A 16,741-nucleotide genomic window follows, 5' to 3' on the forward strand; every position below is an offset into this window, starting at 1 on the left:
GCAAAGTTGACTGTCTAGGTTCGCCAGCACCTAAATGCATCTCTACTGAAACGTCCTATCGATACACTCTTCCACAGTAGTAAAGCTTTTCGTCATTATAGTCCGAGAACAAACTATGTGCAAATCTTATGGATAAAATACATGAACAAGGTTTGATGGGCGAATAGTACTGCTCGTGTGATGGAAGTCACCATTTATTTTAGCTAAATCCACCCTCAACCTTATAGCACTGTCGAAGGAATTTTTTTTTACTGGTTATCTGGTTATCTTTTCCAATGCCTCAGTTCTGACATTCTATGGAAAAGAGTGGAGGGCGGGGACTACAAAGTGGTATTTTTTTTCCTGGACCCATTCTCAGAATTTACTCAGCCGAAAAATCTGAAAATCACAGGGCTATCACTGTACGGTGTCGAGGCTTCCACACCAATGTTCAAATGAAGTCAATAATAGTATATTACTATAATTTTTAGTAATTGGCTCCAAAACCCCCTTGAGTTCATCCGGGAATCATGAAATGCAATAATATAGGCTATAATGTAAAGTATGATCCTAGCAAGTTTGATGGAAATCGCACTAGTACTAACGAAGTTATAGTAGGTCAAAGTTGTCAATTCACAGCAAGTTCTAAGATCCTATTCTGACATAATATAAGCATATACATATGTATATGATATTCGAGTCAAAATGGGGCTCAGGGTCAATGAATCCAAAACGAAATATTGTATATAACCCAAACTCGAAAGACGGCTGCTAGTATGCAGAACAAAGCAATGGGCGACCATAACTTCGAACATGTTGATCAATTCGTCCTACTGTCGAAAGACGGAAACGAAAAACACGAAATCCAAAGGCGGACTACTACTGCTCATAAAGCGTTTTATGCGGTCCTCCCCATAATGAGATCGAGAAAAGTAGACAGACGCAGTAAACCATGCATCTACAAGATATTAATTCGGCCCGCGCTATATGGATCCCGACGTGGACCTTGAGGCAAAAGTCGGAAAAGTAGATCGATATCTTCAACAGAAAAGTCTTCAGAAAGATTTTCAGAGCCATAAAGAAAAGAGATACCTGGTGAATCAAATCATGAATTATTTGACGACCCACCAGACCCACCTGAAAGGCAGAGTCGATTTTCTTTAACATTGGGAACCACATCGTACATTTTTTAGTTAACTGATATAACTGAAATATATTAGGCACATTTAATTTTAATCAGCTCTTACAGTATATTCGTCATATAGTAAAACATCAAACCGAGGAGGAATGTGATATCCTTTTATATTGATCTGGCCTGAGGGGAAAAAGAAGTGCTTCTCTTCAGGTCCGAAATTTTTTCAAGGTCAATATGCACAATGAAATAGCTGAAACTGAAGTGATTACAGAGAAGCTGCATTTTCACCTCGGACAGGATTTTCTCTCTACTGCCCAGCATAGACGCCTGGGCTTTGTAAGATTTTCATGTACCATATCTTCAAATTAATACTGTGAAGTAGAGATTATAGAAAATTCAGTTAATCTAACAAACTATACAAATATTTATTTATAATTGAATAAGATTATCCAAATCAACTTGAACCTTGCATGGTATAATTAATGATTTATATAATAGGTGAGATAATTGTAATTCATTTTATTATTTCTGCCTTGCGACAAATAAATCTTTACCACCATAAAATTTCCACTCCCGAAGCTTGCGTCTCGGCAGTCAGCAAGCTAGCTTTAGTAATGTTTTCGTGATTGGAATGATACGACATTTCACTTTTCAGTGAATGACATGGATGTTTTGTGATAAATATGATTACATTATAAAACGGGCTCATCAGATTTACACGATAATCTTATTGGAATTATATGAATTGCAACCGAAGCGGTCGTCATATGATTGATGGAAATGGAAAGTCGCATGCGGTATTAAGTGTTAGACGTATATCTGCAGGGTTTGGCAAAAAAATCAAACGTGTGCTCTTTCCAAACACCATAATATTGGTAATAAAATGAGCATTTAGCGCGCCCCATCGCTGGCAATGTGGTTCGACCCAACTCACGATTTTCCGAGGAGTTTACACTCGTTCTCTGCAATTTTAAGTCACGTAATTCTGAAGCGAATCCATCCTGTGGCAGGGGGTTCCATTGCTTGGCATAACCTGAAATGGAGTTGTCGCCCTTTCTCAATGCACGATCTATTCGCTGCCAGTTGGTGCCCAGATGTAACGCGGGGGCAGACCGAATGAACATCAAGTGGCAGTTTCTTGGGGGTTGTGGTTATATCCTTCCTTAATTTGGCAAAGGCTTTAGGTAGATCTTGCATCCCTCAGTATGAATGCTGAACCTACACTTAGTACAAAATGATGCCGTCTTGCTTGTCACAGCAGGGCGGTAATTGTGGTCACCAAATCAGTCCGTATCTTAAGAAGACCGTGGGGTTTGTCCGACATGGCGGGTACTCACATTAAACCACCAGAACCTAACTGACACTTTCGCTTTCTCGTAAACACGCCCATGGGTATTTTGCAAGAACCCCGATTAAGTTCTTTATTAGGTATTGCCTCAGGTCAGAATATTCAATGACACAACGCAGCCTGATGACAGGTTGGAGCAGTTGCGGTCACTTTCTGGGTAATGCCAGGGCTATCATCCTTGAAGTTGATGAAAAGATAGAGCAACTAATAGCCATATTGCAACCGTTTTCCGATCGCTTGCCGCACAGAGAAAATCTAGTCTGTTGCTGATTTACCTGCTTGCTAAACCCTCTTTAGTATGGACTGATGATAGGCGGGGATATAGCGAGAACTATCTTATAGATGGTATTCAGCAACGTAATATCTCTATAATTGCTGCACTGCATGATATCTCCTTTTTAAAGTTTTGTATAAAACAAAACCTTATTAAAATCGATTCACTGTCTGTCTATCCGTCCGTCTTTCTATTTGTCACACGCATTTTTCTCAAAAACGATTATACCGATAACATCAAATTTAGTGAAAAGGTGAGAACTGTGAACACCCACGCAAACATTAAGTCACATCGTTCTACGTAGAAATTAGGGGGTCTCCATACATGTGAAAGGAAGGTGTAATTTTTTTTCAAATAATATAGCCATGTAGGGTATCAAATAAAGGGCGCATTAGTGCTCTTCAAAGTTGGCCTCAGTTCTGACATTTAATGCACAAGGGGGAGGGCGGGTGCTGAAAAGTGGTCATTTCTTTCGCAAACCCATTCTCAGAACCTCCCCAGTTGAAAAATGTGAAAAAAATCACGACGCTGCTACTATACGATGCCTTAAGTTCATTCTAAAATGGCGAATTTTGCATATAACATAGGCTATAATATAAAGCATGATCCTGCCAAGTTTGATGAAAACCGCACTATTACTAACAAAGTTATAGTAGGTCAAAGTTGTTGCTTCAATGCAAATTCTAAGACTGAATGTCCGTCCACTCAAATCTTTTTGTATAAGAAATACACCAAACCGACTTGTTTATGTATGGAACATGTCCCATACCTTGAGAATCAGTTGATAAACCGCTTAGTGTAGTTGGTTGCCTCCATATTTAACCAATTCTGCTGTAATTCCATCGTCTCCTGTCGACTTTTGTTTTTTAAGCTGATGGATTCCACGCACCATTTTTTCCATGTTTAGTGTTGGCACCATTTCTCCTTCGCTTTCAGTTGAGGGGCCTCCAACACGATGACATTTTGGTTGGTGAGCAGTTCATCGAAATTCTGAACCCATCGCTCCAATATGCCCATATTGCCGGAAACCATATTTCTCTCCTTGTCTCAACGCCTGGTGCAGTTGCTTCTTGTACTTTTCGACTTCACAGCTTGTTGGTTCTCCCAGGTATCCTTTTTCTGTATGGTCTCTGCGCGTGCCCGCGTCCTTTGGAATGCTGGATTGGCCAGTATGAAGCATTCTTCCATTCCGCTGCTGGCTTACAAACATTCGAACCAACCATTGCGACTATTTATTTATGTATGTTTGGGGCTGGCCAATCATAACGTTCTTGATGTAGTTTCGAAGGTCATTTGTCGATGTTTTACCTCCAGAACCTCTGTTAGATTGCAGCTGTTGCGGTATTCATTTCCCCTTATAGGTGTTACGAAGGACTTTGCTGTGGATAGGTTGTTTAAAAAATGCAGTATTGTTTGCTGTTACCTGATTGCCAGAGAGGATTCCAGATGCGCTGTTTTTCAAACCTGCAGTACCGTACCTTTCGCCCCCTAGATTCCCGTACATTCATCAAGGTTGACAGCTGGCAGCACTGGATTAGCACGTCATCAATTTGGTTGAAAGTGGTCCCATCTAAAGAGGCCCCCGTTTGTTTGTGGACCTCTTCGCGCACAAACCATGATCGTTCCGTGTGACACTGCTAGCTGAATACGAATGGTTCGTCCTTCTATTTCATAGAAGATATCTTTCTTATACTCTACTGTCTTCTCGTTAGAGGAGTGAACGCTAATATAGCTTATATTAAGAAATTTGGCTTGCAAGCGCAAAGTGCATAGCCATATGTTTTTAAAACTGATAACAACTAGCTTCATTTTTAGGCTAAATAGGGGACCTACTTTGAGTATATGGTTTACTGGATAGCCGCTATAATATACGGTCTGACTCTTTTCCTGGGAACCAGTCCCTGTCCAGCGCATCTTTTGTAACATATCTGCCTTATATTAAAACAGAGCATCAGCTAATAGCTTAGTAGGTCCTATTCTATACAGGGCTCTCTCATTCCACGAACGAATGCGCAAATCGTTTTCATTGCCGGGTCCTTATTTGTAAAATCAATTCAGTCCAAAGCTCCCAACCGAGAGGGCTAGTTAGTACAATTTGCCTCATTTTTAAGCGCAGGAAATTCGACTTCAACCTTTTTCGTCTGGGGTTTGTGGTGTTTCGTTAAGAATGAAGCTTCGGACGGCTATCGCGTGGAGGTGGAGATAGAGTTTGGTAGTAGAGCTGCTAGTGTTGGTTCAACAGACCTCATGCTTTATGCTCTATCTCTATATATGAAATATAAATGAAAATTATTTATTCGGAATACAACAAGCAAGATTCTCGAACGGATAATCTATAAACGACTGTCGTCAATAATTGACAGCGACAGTTAGTACATTGAATCAACAGTTTGGATTCCGAAAAGCTCAGTCAGTAGTTCATGCGATCAAGATCTAGCCAAGACAGAAAGGAAGTATTGCGCACTGCTGCCCCTTGACATCAAGAAAGAATTCAATTCCGCAAGGTGGAAGCGTATCATATTTAGGAATTACCGAGTTAAGAGGAGGAGTTGACACAAACTTGCGTGTGTTTATTAGTTGTTCACAATGTGCGGAATGTGAAGACGTAGAATATAAATAATGGCAAGTATTCCACAGGGATCTGTTCTAGTTTCTCTGCTATGAAACCTAATATCTTACAGCTAAGGCAGCCGTTGTGGTCAGATTCGGAGATGACTTCGGGATGGCAATGACATCCCGTCACCCCGACAAAGTTAATCTTTTCGAGCAAATCTATCTGGACAATAGTCTTAGCTTGTAGATTTCGGGCTCGAGTTCTTGCCACACATTATACTGAGTTTGTACTTCTAACAAAGCAGTTCCCAGCCTTTCCGTAACTCCAAGTTCAGCTTTAAACCAGATTGCTTCCCAAGTGGTCCGGTCCGTCATCAAGTTGATGAGTTGCCTTCAGACGAAACCGCAAGTCCACATTTAAAGCTCATTGAACTGAAAATTGCAACCATTAACTCAATATTAAGAGGTGACCTATCAGCTAAGCGCACTCCAAACATGTTAGGCCTGACATGAAGAAAAAGTTTACCAGTTTTTCGTATTGAAATGTATGTACCATTTTGCATTACATATAGAAGATCTTTCTTTAAGAGCCTTTGCAAGGAGTAATTGATCATGTGTGTGTGTAACATAATTCCCGTACCTTTCTTACTCACTCTTAAAACTTTCATTACAATTTTCCACAATATCAACTCAATCTACCATCTCTTGTAAAAGGAAGCTACAACTGTCTTACCTATCTGTTTTCAATTTGCAATATTATTCGGCCAGAATATGGTACAAACAACAATATCATTATCCTACTTTGTTAAATTATCATTATTACGTGGTAGGCATTGCAACCATCTCCGCAGAATGTTCAATGCATTCATGTCTAAATGATTCCACGGAGACATTTATTCCAAATTAAGCAACAAAGTGAGGTACGGTGCATTTGGAAGACAATGGACTTACATAAATTCATTTGGTTATTCTTATTTTTAACGCAACCAATTGTTAATATTCATTTATATTTCAAGAACAATACCTTCACAAATTTATAGAGAAAATTCCAGTAACGAAAATTTACGATAAATGTACAATAAAAACGAGGTTCCAAAAGCACAATATAATGGGTCATTTGCACTCGGTATTTTGTAATCTTTATTCGGTTAAGAATAAGCAGAGAATTCGGTATTGAAAACTGGAGGAAACCGATTCTAATATGTATGTCCGTTTAAATAAAGTGTTTTATGTGATCGCCCTCGTAGGCTGTGTATCGCTTTGGATTAGATTATCTGCTCATACAAATCTGTGTATTTATTATTTCAGATTGGATTGTTTATCCGTTTTGTTGGGCTCATGCCAAGGAAACTTACATAGGATCACTGCACTGCATATTTAAACACAAACTTCGATGTGCTGCCAACCCGCAAATTTGTTATTACCTTGCAAGCTTTCCTTAACGATTTGGTTATTTAGATTAGTTCAGCGTTTTATTTTTCCGGACACATTTTTCTAGAGAAATGCAAACGCAGGAAATTATTCATGAAGTTTATGAAGTCTTTTCGCTTGGTCTTTCTCCGAACCTGTAAATTCCTTTCCCACGATCTATAGCTGTTTATAAAACCCACACAGAATAAATTTAATTTTCATATCTTTCATTCAATTAATCCTTTGTGTGTTGTGTTTGAAGGTCCGAAATATCACAGCACAATCCTGGGTATGAGCCAGATGCAACCTCAAGGCACTTTAAACGATTATAAGCAGCTATGGCAGTGAGTCTCTGCAAATACCGGCAGAAAAGGGATATCAAAATATATATGTATACGTGCCTATACATGGTGTTTTTTTGAAGACTTCGGAAACCCATCTGCTTTCAGAAGGACTACCTAACACTATCTATGCGACTCACAACTCTAGGTGAAGAAGGCGTATGAAGGTACACATACTGCTATCATTAGCTTGCGTGATTAAACTGACTATCGCGGCAAGGTAAAAATAGGTTGTGTCGTGTGTCGACTTAGGAAGCAAATATCTCTTAAGAGATCCTTCAGATGTCTCCATTTCGTTAACATTGCAGCAGTATGGATTAGTGCGCACAATAGGTCGAGAAAGTGCAGAAAGTGTGGAGATGAGGGTCATCTCATCAAAGACTGGACTAGAGATCCGCGATGCATGTCGTGCAAAGGCAAAAAGGGAGTAGGCGATCGGCACGTTGTAAGGGGTGGCAGGTGCCCGGCATACAGGAGGGAGCTAAATCGTAGGGCTACATGAGATTGATACAAATTAACCTCAACCACTGGGAGGCAGTTCAAGACTCGCTGTCCAAAACCACTCGGGAGTCGAATGTGGACTTGGCGGTAATATGTGAACCTTACCGAAATTACGGTAGTGCAGCGTGGGTGGAGGACTCATCTGGAAACGCGAGGTTATGGGCATGCAGACAGCAAGCCATTCGAAAAACAGTGGCATTCCGGTTTTGTAAGGGCAAAAGCGACTCGTTAGAAAGAGGAGGAGGATGGTCTGGCGGATGAGTGAACACTACACCTACAGTGACTACCAAGCCATCTTTCTCAACATCAAGAACGGGGTGACGGTCGAGTGAGCAAGAGCAATCGGAAGATAACTGGGTGGTTCACTAGAGCTTTCGTGGAAGAAATTTTCCTGTCGACTTTAGAAGGAGGTCATGACCCGAAAGGAACTACGCTGGAAAAGGTGAGCCGCCCACCGTAACCTATTGAGCCGGATTTTATCCACAACCGGACGGTCATGGTATCGCTCATAGATTTCGTCATTGTGTAGACTACGGAATCGTCCACCCTCATGTAGGGCGCCAAAAATTCTTCGGAGGATTCTTCTCTCGAACGCGGCCAAGAGTTCACAATTTTTCTTGCTAAGAACCCAAGTTTCCGAGGAATACATGAGGACTGGCAAGATCATAATCTTGTACAGTAAGAGCTTTGACCCTATGGTGAGACGTTTCGAGCGGAACAGTCTTTGTAAGCTGAAATAGGCTCTGTTGGCAGACAACAACCGTGCGCGGATTTCATCATCGTAGCTGTTATCGGTTGTGATTTTCGACCCTAGATAGGGGAAATTGTTAACGGTGAAAATTGTATTCTCATATCCTTATTCTTCCTGTTTGACCAGTGCGGTTTGTTGTTGTTGGTTAGTTCGTCTTCGGTGCTGACGTTGCCATCATATATTTTGTCTTGCCTTCATTGATGTGCAGCCCAAGATCTCGTGCCGCCTGCTCGATCTGGATGAAGGCAGTTTGTATGTCTTGGGTGGTTCTTCCCATGATGTCGATATCGTCAGCATAGGCCAGTAGTTGGGTGGACTTAAATAGGATGTTGATGTCGAATGGTCTTGAGCGTGATCCTGCTGCTTTTATCTGGCCTCGCAAATTGGTCTGGGTCAGCCTAGTCAGTCTTATTAGTTTCGTCGGGATACCGAATTCTCTCATGGCCATGTACAGTTTTACCCTGGCTATGCTATCATAGGCGGCTTTAAAGTCGATGAATAGATGGTGCAACTGTTGTCCATATTCTAACAGTTTTTCCATCGCTTGTCGCAGAGAGAACATCTGATCTGTTGCTGATTTGCCTGGAGTGATTCGTGGACAAAAATTACCCCGAGTGCGAGCCCGGGACTCTTGTTTAAAATAATCACAAACCTTTTTCCCCAACAGGAAGAAAGTCGACCTCAACTAATAATGCAACAGGACGTCTTCACAATCCCCGGGGTGACTTAGAACGAAGTGCGGAAGATTTGTGGTCGAATTAAGAATATACGGCTCTGGGATTGGATGGGACTCCGAAGAAAGCCCTAAAGTGGGCTGCTGAAACCAAGCTCGCATGGTTCAAAAGCACATTTGAATCGTGCATGGTGGAAGGAGTGTTTCCCGCCAAGTGGAAAAGAGGCCATCGCAGGAAAAGCAACACTGTCAAAATCCGGGTTGGTAATCGCAAGGTCGTTTCAAAATCGATCATTAGATAATGCCAAATTGAGCTAGCAAGGATGATGTCTAATAATGGAATCTAGTCGTCAGCTGCTAATCGCAGGGGTGGTGAAATCTGTCTGGGTTTACGCACTGAATAACACAGTGAACCAGAGAAATTTAAGTTTGGCGTATCGGCCAATCGCGCTCAGGGTGTATGGGGCAGCATCCGGTGAAGCACTGTGGTGATGGTTCCCTTGGATATTCTAACAGATGAGGCACACTGTCTTCACCGGAGAAAGAGGGCGAATCCGGCCGAAGTGACTGCGGTCTTCGGAAAGCCACTACGAAGCAGCTGTACAGGAAATGACAGCAACGGTGGTATCATTCCGAAAAACGCCGCTGGACCCATACACTGATCCCGTTTACTGAAAGATCAGTTGAGCGTAAGCATGGAGGGTTCAACTTCCACCTAACGCATTTCCTTGCGGGACACGGTACAGGAAGTACAGCGCTTCGGATTGGATGAGTCCTCAGGCTCTCCCGAATGCGCAAAACACCCGGCGCATATTATGTTCCATTGTCCGAGATTCGCGAATGAAAGAAGAAGTGGGGGTGATTTTAGTGGATACGAATCACACACACTGCTGCAACCTGGCGCAGCAGCGTCTTTTTAAGATTTCAACCTCCACCCATTAAAAAACATTAAAAATAATATATTGCTCATTTTATTACAAAGCATTAATAGTTTCGAAAGTAGCACCTATTTTATTTGACACACCAGGTATAACATCCTCTATTGAGTGGAGTTGCTGCCTCTCCACTTGACTTGCCAGAATACAAAAGCACATTGTCTTTAGTGTGGCAAGAGGAAGAGAAGTACTCTCCGTAGTCCCACCATCTTACTTCGCATAGGCCCAAAATATCTAGTTTATATCTCTGGAATTCTTGCTTGAGTTCCAGAAAACGAGCATCCTGAGGACTCTCAATACCATTCTCGACGAGATGGGTTGTTTCAGCTTATAAGTTTCCATCACTTTTTGTCGCCTCTTACGACAAGCAGGGAAGACTGAGTGCATTCTTAATGTCTAACTCACAGTGCTATCACAGGCAGCGATTACAACTTTGTTGGCATGATACTACTGATTTTAGCCTATATTACTGCAAACCTCGGCGATTTTTAGTTATACTTGAGGAGGTTTCTAATCAGTTTACAAACAATATAGTAATAATAAATTTAGTAATACTATTAACTTTACTTAAATAGATATCAGTAAGTCGGCTATTTTGAGGCCTAGGCATCATGCAGCGGCATCTCCGTGATTTTTTTTTCTAATTTTTCGGTTGAGTAGATTCTGAAAACGGATCCGTGAAATAAATTATCACTCCTACATTCAATGTCAGAACTAGGGAAGTAGGGAAAATGAGTGTGACAAACAGACGGACGCGAAAACAGATAGTAACCCGATTTTAATAAGGTTTTATTTCATAATAATAATAATAATCCGGCCGGTCCGTCATCAAGTGGATACGGACTCAGAACTCCCAGTATCATCAACAAACAATAATAACCTTAATAAGGGTGAATAAGCGAGCAATTATCCCTAATTTTTCCAACCTGAATTTTGTGCATCGAAGTTCTCTTACATATTTCAACATATTATTTTTGTTAAATTAACATAATAGAACTGAGTAATTAGAAAATAATGAGTAAAATTTGCTTGTCCCTATTATTTTCCATTCCTTGGCAAAGTATACAGTATCCATATAATCTCTTCATATTTATTGTTATATTTTACTTGCTTTCTAATTTCTTTTGCAGTGAAACTATGCTTCAGTTTCATGCTCATCACACTGAAGGCTGTACCGGTAGTTTTTTTTGCTTTGAGCACGGTAGTTGGATGCTTTTAGACACAGAGTGCTGAACTCCCACAACGGTACTCCACGGACTACAGACTAAACACTTCAGCAGCATCAGAGAACTAGCTAAGCTAGCCCTTGCACTCCCGGCTTAGGGAGCCTTGATGTCAGGGAAGTTCATTCACCAAGGGGAAGGGAATGCAGGAAGGAAGTCGTTAGTTTAAGGAACCCCTTGTCATCCAGTCCCTCCTCAGGTCGAACTCAATCTTCTTTCGCAACAATAAGACCCGAAAGTAACACGCAACACGACTCCATCTGCCACCACTCCCAGCATCTGTCTGACAACATTGTCTAGAGAAAGTTCCCTGTGTCTGCATACAGTTACTGATGAAACCTATCTCACCTTACACAAGAGAAAAAGATGTGCTCGGCGTAGTCCGCCATTCGCAGAACACACAATCAGTAGGTCTTGCCTGCTCAATCTTGTGCTTGTAAGACTGAAAACCTCCCTGGGTAAGGAAGTAATCAATCTCACCATACTTTCGGTTCAGTCACGGATCTAAATTGTCGATGAGCCGCGCAATATAAGTGTACGTTGACGTTTTCCGCGGGCAATCCTCTTTCTTAAATCTGTTTCCTTGGGACTGCACATAGCTCTACGTACCTTAAAGAGAAGGACGACGGGAATTACCCATGCGATTGCTAACACGAACTGTTCTGAGACAGTTCAATAAGTAGACACCACTCCGAAAGCTCCGCGTCTCTGCACTTGAGAAAGGTGCTTATGATACACCCCCTTATCAAAAACATAAGCCTATACCTCCGCGCCGTAGGACAAACGGACTGCGTTGCTGATAAGAAAACGTTTTCTGATAGATATGGGACCCCCAACATTCGCCATTAGACGAAACGAAACGAACACTCGAAACTCCAGCTACAGCCCTGTCCGCTACTGCTTTGATTTGCTCGAAAAAGGTTACCTTCTTGTCGATCGATATGGGACGCTGGTTGGGATTATCTTTCTGATCAAGATGATTATTTCTAGTTTTTCCAGCGCTAAAGCCATGAGCAGTTATCCATTTGCTTATCCGTCGCATCAATATGCCAAGTCTACTTTGCACCTGTTCAACAGTACGTCCGGCAACAAGCGCCGCAACGTCGTTTGCAAAACCGACCTAGCGCGACTCTTCTGCCAGCCCTATCAACTCTTATGCTAGTATGAATATTCAAGCAATATTGATCTATCTTAAAAGATTAATAAACACCAATATTCCATAACATATTATCAAATATACTCTAACGTTAAATGGCGAAATTTGCTCCCAAATTACCTGCAAATTGACACTAAGCTCAAGACACCAAAAAACATTTTTTCAGCCATTTAAAAAAATTTTCTTCACAAAAGTACTTTTAGATACAATTTTTGAATAGCTAAAGAAGTGTTTTAGCAAATAAACCGGAAAACCGGAATTTGGGTGTTTCAGATATGAAGGGTGCTGTGTATTTCTTTTATAGAGCCATTTGGGTGTGCATTTGCCCCATTAGAACCTAGCAGGTAATGAATGCATATATTATGTGAGAATGGCCACTTTCGGGTGATATTGGCATTCATAATCTTAAATTTGCACAGAAACGATAACTTTGACCTGTTGTAACTTTGTTAGTAATAGTGCAATTTTCATCAAACTTGGCAGGATCATCCTCCATGCTATAGCCTGCATTTCTGCAAAATGTTGTGATTTCTAGGATGAACTTAAGGGAGGTTTCGCAGCCAATTACTAAAAATTATAGTAATGTACTATTATTAACTTTATTTGAAAAGATATCGGCATGGAAGGTATTTCGGAGCCCAGGCACCTTTTAGTGACAACGTCTTGATTTTTTTCAGATTTTTCAATTGGGTAATTTCTGAAAATGAGTCCGTGGAAGAAATGATCACCTTGGACCCCGCACGGAAAGCACTAAATAAGACCTTTCATTTCATACCTCACATGAAAATTTTTGTTAAAAAAAATTTTACACCACCTTTCTGCATGTATGGGGACCCCCCTTAAATTCGACGTAGAAGAATGTAACTTGCAGTATGTGTGAGCGTTCACAGTTCCCGCCCTTCCACCAAATTTGGTGTCAATCGCTATAGCCGTCTTCGAGAAAAATGCATGTGACAGACAAACAGACGGTCAGACAGACAGTAAACCGACCGACCGGTTTTGTTTTACACGAAACATCAAAAAACCTTAAAAACCTTAAAAAAAAGTGACAAAAAATCACAACATTATCCTTAAAACCATTGTTTCTCTCGCCCGACATCCATTTAGGCCCATTCAAATATTGCTTTTTTGTGATGAATCATGCCGAAGATAAACCTTTGAAAATCACTAGATGTCAGCAAAAAAGGTTCAGAATTTATATAATCCCAAATTCGACCCTACACAGAGCCACCTAGCTGCGAAGTTTAACATCTTCAATCCAGCCTGCTGCGAAGCTAACTTCACTCTATTTTTTCGAATTGTCAGATTGGCGAATATCAACTATAGAAAAGGTTCTCATCGGCACCCGGTTTTGTTTTGGTTTTCAAAATGTCGCAATTTAGGCATCTAAATCCCTACGAAAGGCACAAACTCGTCGTAAATGAATACATCCTTAATCAACCAGGCAGGGCAAAACTTCTCCAACGTAGACCATTGGATGGAAAACGAGATGCAGACGTTATTCGTGAAAATCATAAATTTCTCTGGGATGACGACGAGGCCGATACGTGGGAGAAGAGATTAGCCAAAAAATATTACGATAAACTGTTTAAGGAGTACTGCATTTGTGATTTAAGTCGGTATAAGGAAAATAAGGTAAGTAGTCCAAAAACTTTAATGGGGAGTTCGTACCTTATTGTAAAATATAGTTCCCTTCTATCGCAAACGTTCAAATGCTTCTGGTAGAAAAGACGACAATGCTTTCCAATTACGAAGTCCTTAACAACATATGTGAAAATCATTTCTTTCAGATTGCACTGAGATGGCGTATCGAGAAAGAAGTCATCAGTGGAAAAGGACAATTTTCTTGCGGCAACAAAGTCTGCACGTCGGAGACAGGACTTCGCAGCTGGGAAGTGAACTTCGCCTACGTTGAGCATGGAGAGAAGAAAAATGCTCTCGTCAAGCTGAGTATGCAAAAGTCGGTTACCTTAATTCCAGCAACTAATTGAATGTCTTTAAAACCAAACCCTGCGGAATTCGTGCGGTTTAAGGGCTGTGTCCGGAGTGCTCGGTGAAGCTGAACTATCACTCGAAGAAACGAGAAGTGAAACGGATCAAGAGCATGAAGAAACGGAAAGAACGAAAGCCAAAGGAGGGAGACAGGAGACCCTCACAAAGTCCCGGTCCGTCAGGCGAAAGAGGTTCCGAGGAAATGAAGGGCAAAATGGACGAAGAAACGTCTGCTGATGAAGATGGAAACCAATCGACTGAAGAAGTTGACTTGACCGACGAAAAGATCTGGACGCAATCAAGGGAGACAGAAGAAATGACTCGAGAGGAAGAGTTCGAAAAATATCTAGAGGATTTACTGTTATAATAAAAGACGAGGGTTTTTTCTACTATAAGCTTGAAGTTATGTGAATAATAAAAAATTGAATCGGAAAATAAAAAGAAATTGAATTATCTCATCTCTTGCAGAGCATATAGCTTCCCGATCGGTTAAGGTAACTCATACTTATTTGTTTTACTTAACTAACAAAGAGTAGAGATATTTTAATATTCAACAAACGAACCGGGAATATTCAATAATTTTTGGCAAGAAAACTATCCACAGGAAGTGGAACCCCCGCTTCAAGGTTCAGAATGGCGGCCTGACTCGTTAGCATCCCCAGATGTCTTTTGTGCCTCTCCAGGTTTTTATTTTCCAATAGTGACTTATAGTTAAAAAAAATAGCAGTGCCGGCTTGACGTTAATTTTAATATTTTTGCTACTAAGTATTTATTTTTGTTTCCAATGGTAAGGGATGTATTTTAAGTGTCCAATTCGTATACAGCTGAAAAGTGTGAACTATCAGTCAAACGACTTCTAGGAAATAGCATTTTAGATGCTTAGTTCGTTGCAGCAAGAGGAATCCATCCATGACGGCTACCCAACCGAAAGATAAACTTAATGTGGCAGCTACGGTTCAAATTGTTCTTCGAAGATCAAGAAAGACCAATTTGAAAGCTCGAAGTTTGAAAAAAGTTCCACTGCTCAGTAAAAGGCATGTAACGGCACGTTTACAGTTCGCTAAAACCCATTTAAGTTGGGAGACCGAGAAATGGAGAAACATTTTATAATCTGGTGAATCCAAGATTGCTTTGTATGGTGGCAAAGGGTCCGTAGCTAAGTAAGACGCAGGCCTCATTCCGTCTATGATCCCAAGTATACTGTAAAAACGGTTAAGCACGGCAGTTTAAGCATTATGGCGTGGGCTTGCTAGATAAAATCAACAATGGACCAGAATATTTATGTCGATATACTGAAAATATCATCCTGCCTTATGCCACTGACGAAATTCCGATAAAATGGGTCTTTCATTAAGATAATGACCCGAAACACACGAGCAAAAAAGAACTGGTTCCAGGACAATAGGGTGGAGGTGTTGAAGTGGTCAGCCCTATTGAGAGTTTATGGGCTGATGTCAAGAATGCCGTTAATATTACAAAACTTTGCATCAACCCCGAGCTTTGGCGCCCAGTACAAGAATGGTGGTGTGCCATCCTCGTGCACGGATGTCAACGACTTATTAACTCACCATCAACGGCGCAACAACCAGTATCCGGTCTAGACCTACCGTAATAAGGAATTCCAGACATCTCGGTTTTGCGCCGAGGTCCACTAATTCGAAATCCCTAAAAGCCGTCTGGCGCCCTGACCTACGCCATCGCTCCATCTTAGGCAGGGTCTGCCCCGTCTTCTTTTTCTACCATAGATAGTGCCCTTATAGACTTTCCGGGTGGGATCATCCTCATCCATACGGATTAAGTGATCCGCCCACCGTAACCTATTGAGCCGGATTCGCTTATAGATTTCGTCGTTATGTAGGTTACGGAATCGTCCATCCTCATGTAGGGGGCCAAAAAATCTTCGGAAGATTCTTCTCTCGAACGCGGCCAGGAGTTCGCAATTCTTCTTACTAAGAACCCAAGTCTCCGAGGAATACATGAGGGCTGGCAAGATCATTGTCTTGTACAGTAAGAGCTTTGACTCTATGGTGAGACGTTTCGAGCGAAACAGTTTTTATAAGCTGAAGTAGGCTTTGTTGGCTGACAACAACCGTGCGCGGATTTCATCATCGTAGCTGTTCTCGGTTGTGATTTTCGACCCTAGATAGGAGAAACTATCAACGGTCTCAAAGTTGTATTCTCCTATCTTTATTCTTCCTGTGTGACTAGTTCGGTTTGATGTTGTTGGTTGGTTGGTTTTCAGTGCTGACATTGCCACCATATACTTTGTCTTGCCTTCATTGATGTGTAGCCCAAGATCTCGCACCGCCTGCTCGATCTAGATGAAGGCAGTTTGTACGTCTCGGGTGGTTCTTCTCATAATGTCGGTATCGTCAGCATAGGTCAGTAGTTGGGTGGACTTAAAGAGGATCGTACCTCTTTCCTTTTCCTCTGCATCACGGATCACTTTGTCGAGGGTCAGGTTAAAGAG

At 41.3% G+C, this 16,741-nt stretch overlaps 1 protein-coding gene across 1 annotated transcript; it reads left to right on the top strand.

Annotated features, from left to right (window-relative positions):
• The first annotated feature begins 13,584 nt into the window (after window positions 1-13,584).
• LOC119656029 (protein FRA10AC1 homolog) lies at window positions 13,585-14,716 on the top strand. Its single transcript, XM_038062293.1, has 3 exons — window positions 13,585-13,914; window positions 14,070-14,229; window positions 14,313-14,716. The coding sequence occupies exons 1-3, from the start codon at window positions 13,648-13,650 to the stop codon at window positions 14,636-14,638; spliced, it is 753 nt and encodes a 250-aa protein (XP_037918221.1). The 5' UTR covers window positions 13,585-13,647; the 3' UTR covers window positions 14,639-14,716.
• The last annotated feature ends 2,025 nt before the right edge of the window (window positions 14,717-16,741 follow it).

Source organism: Hermetia illucens, chromosome 4 (genome assembly GCF_905115235.1).
Source record: "Hermetia illucens chromosome 4, iHerIll2.2.curated.20191125, whole genome shotgun sequence".
Classification (NCBI taxonomy): Eukaryota; Metazoa; Arthropoda; class Insecta; order Diptera; family Stratiomyidae; genus Hermetia; species Hermetia illucens.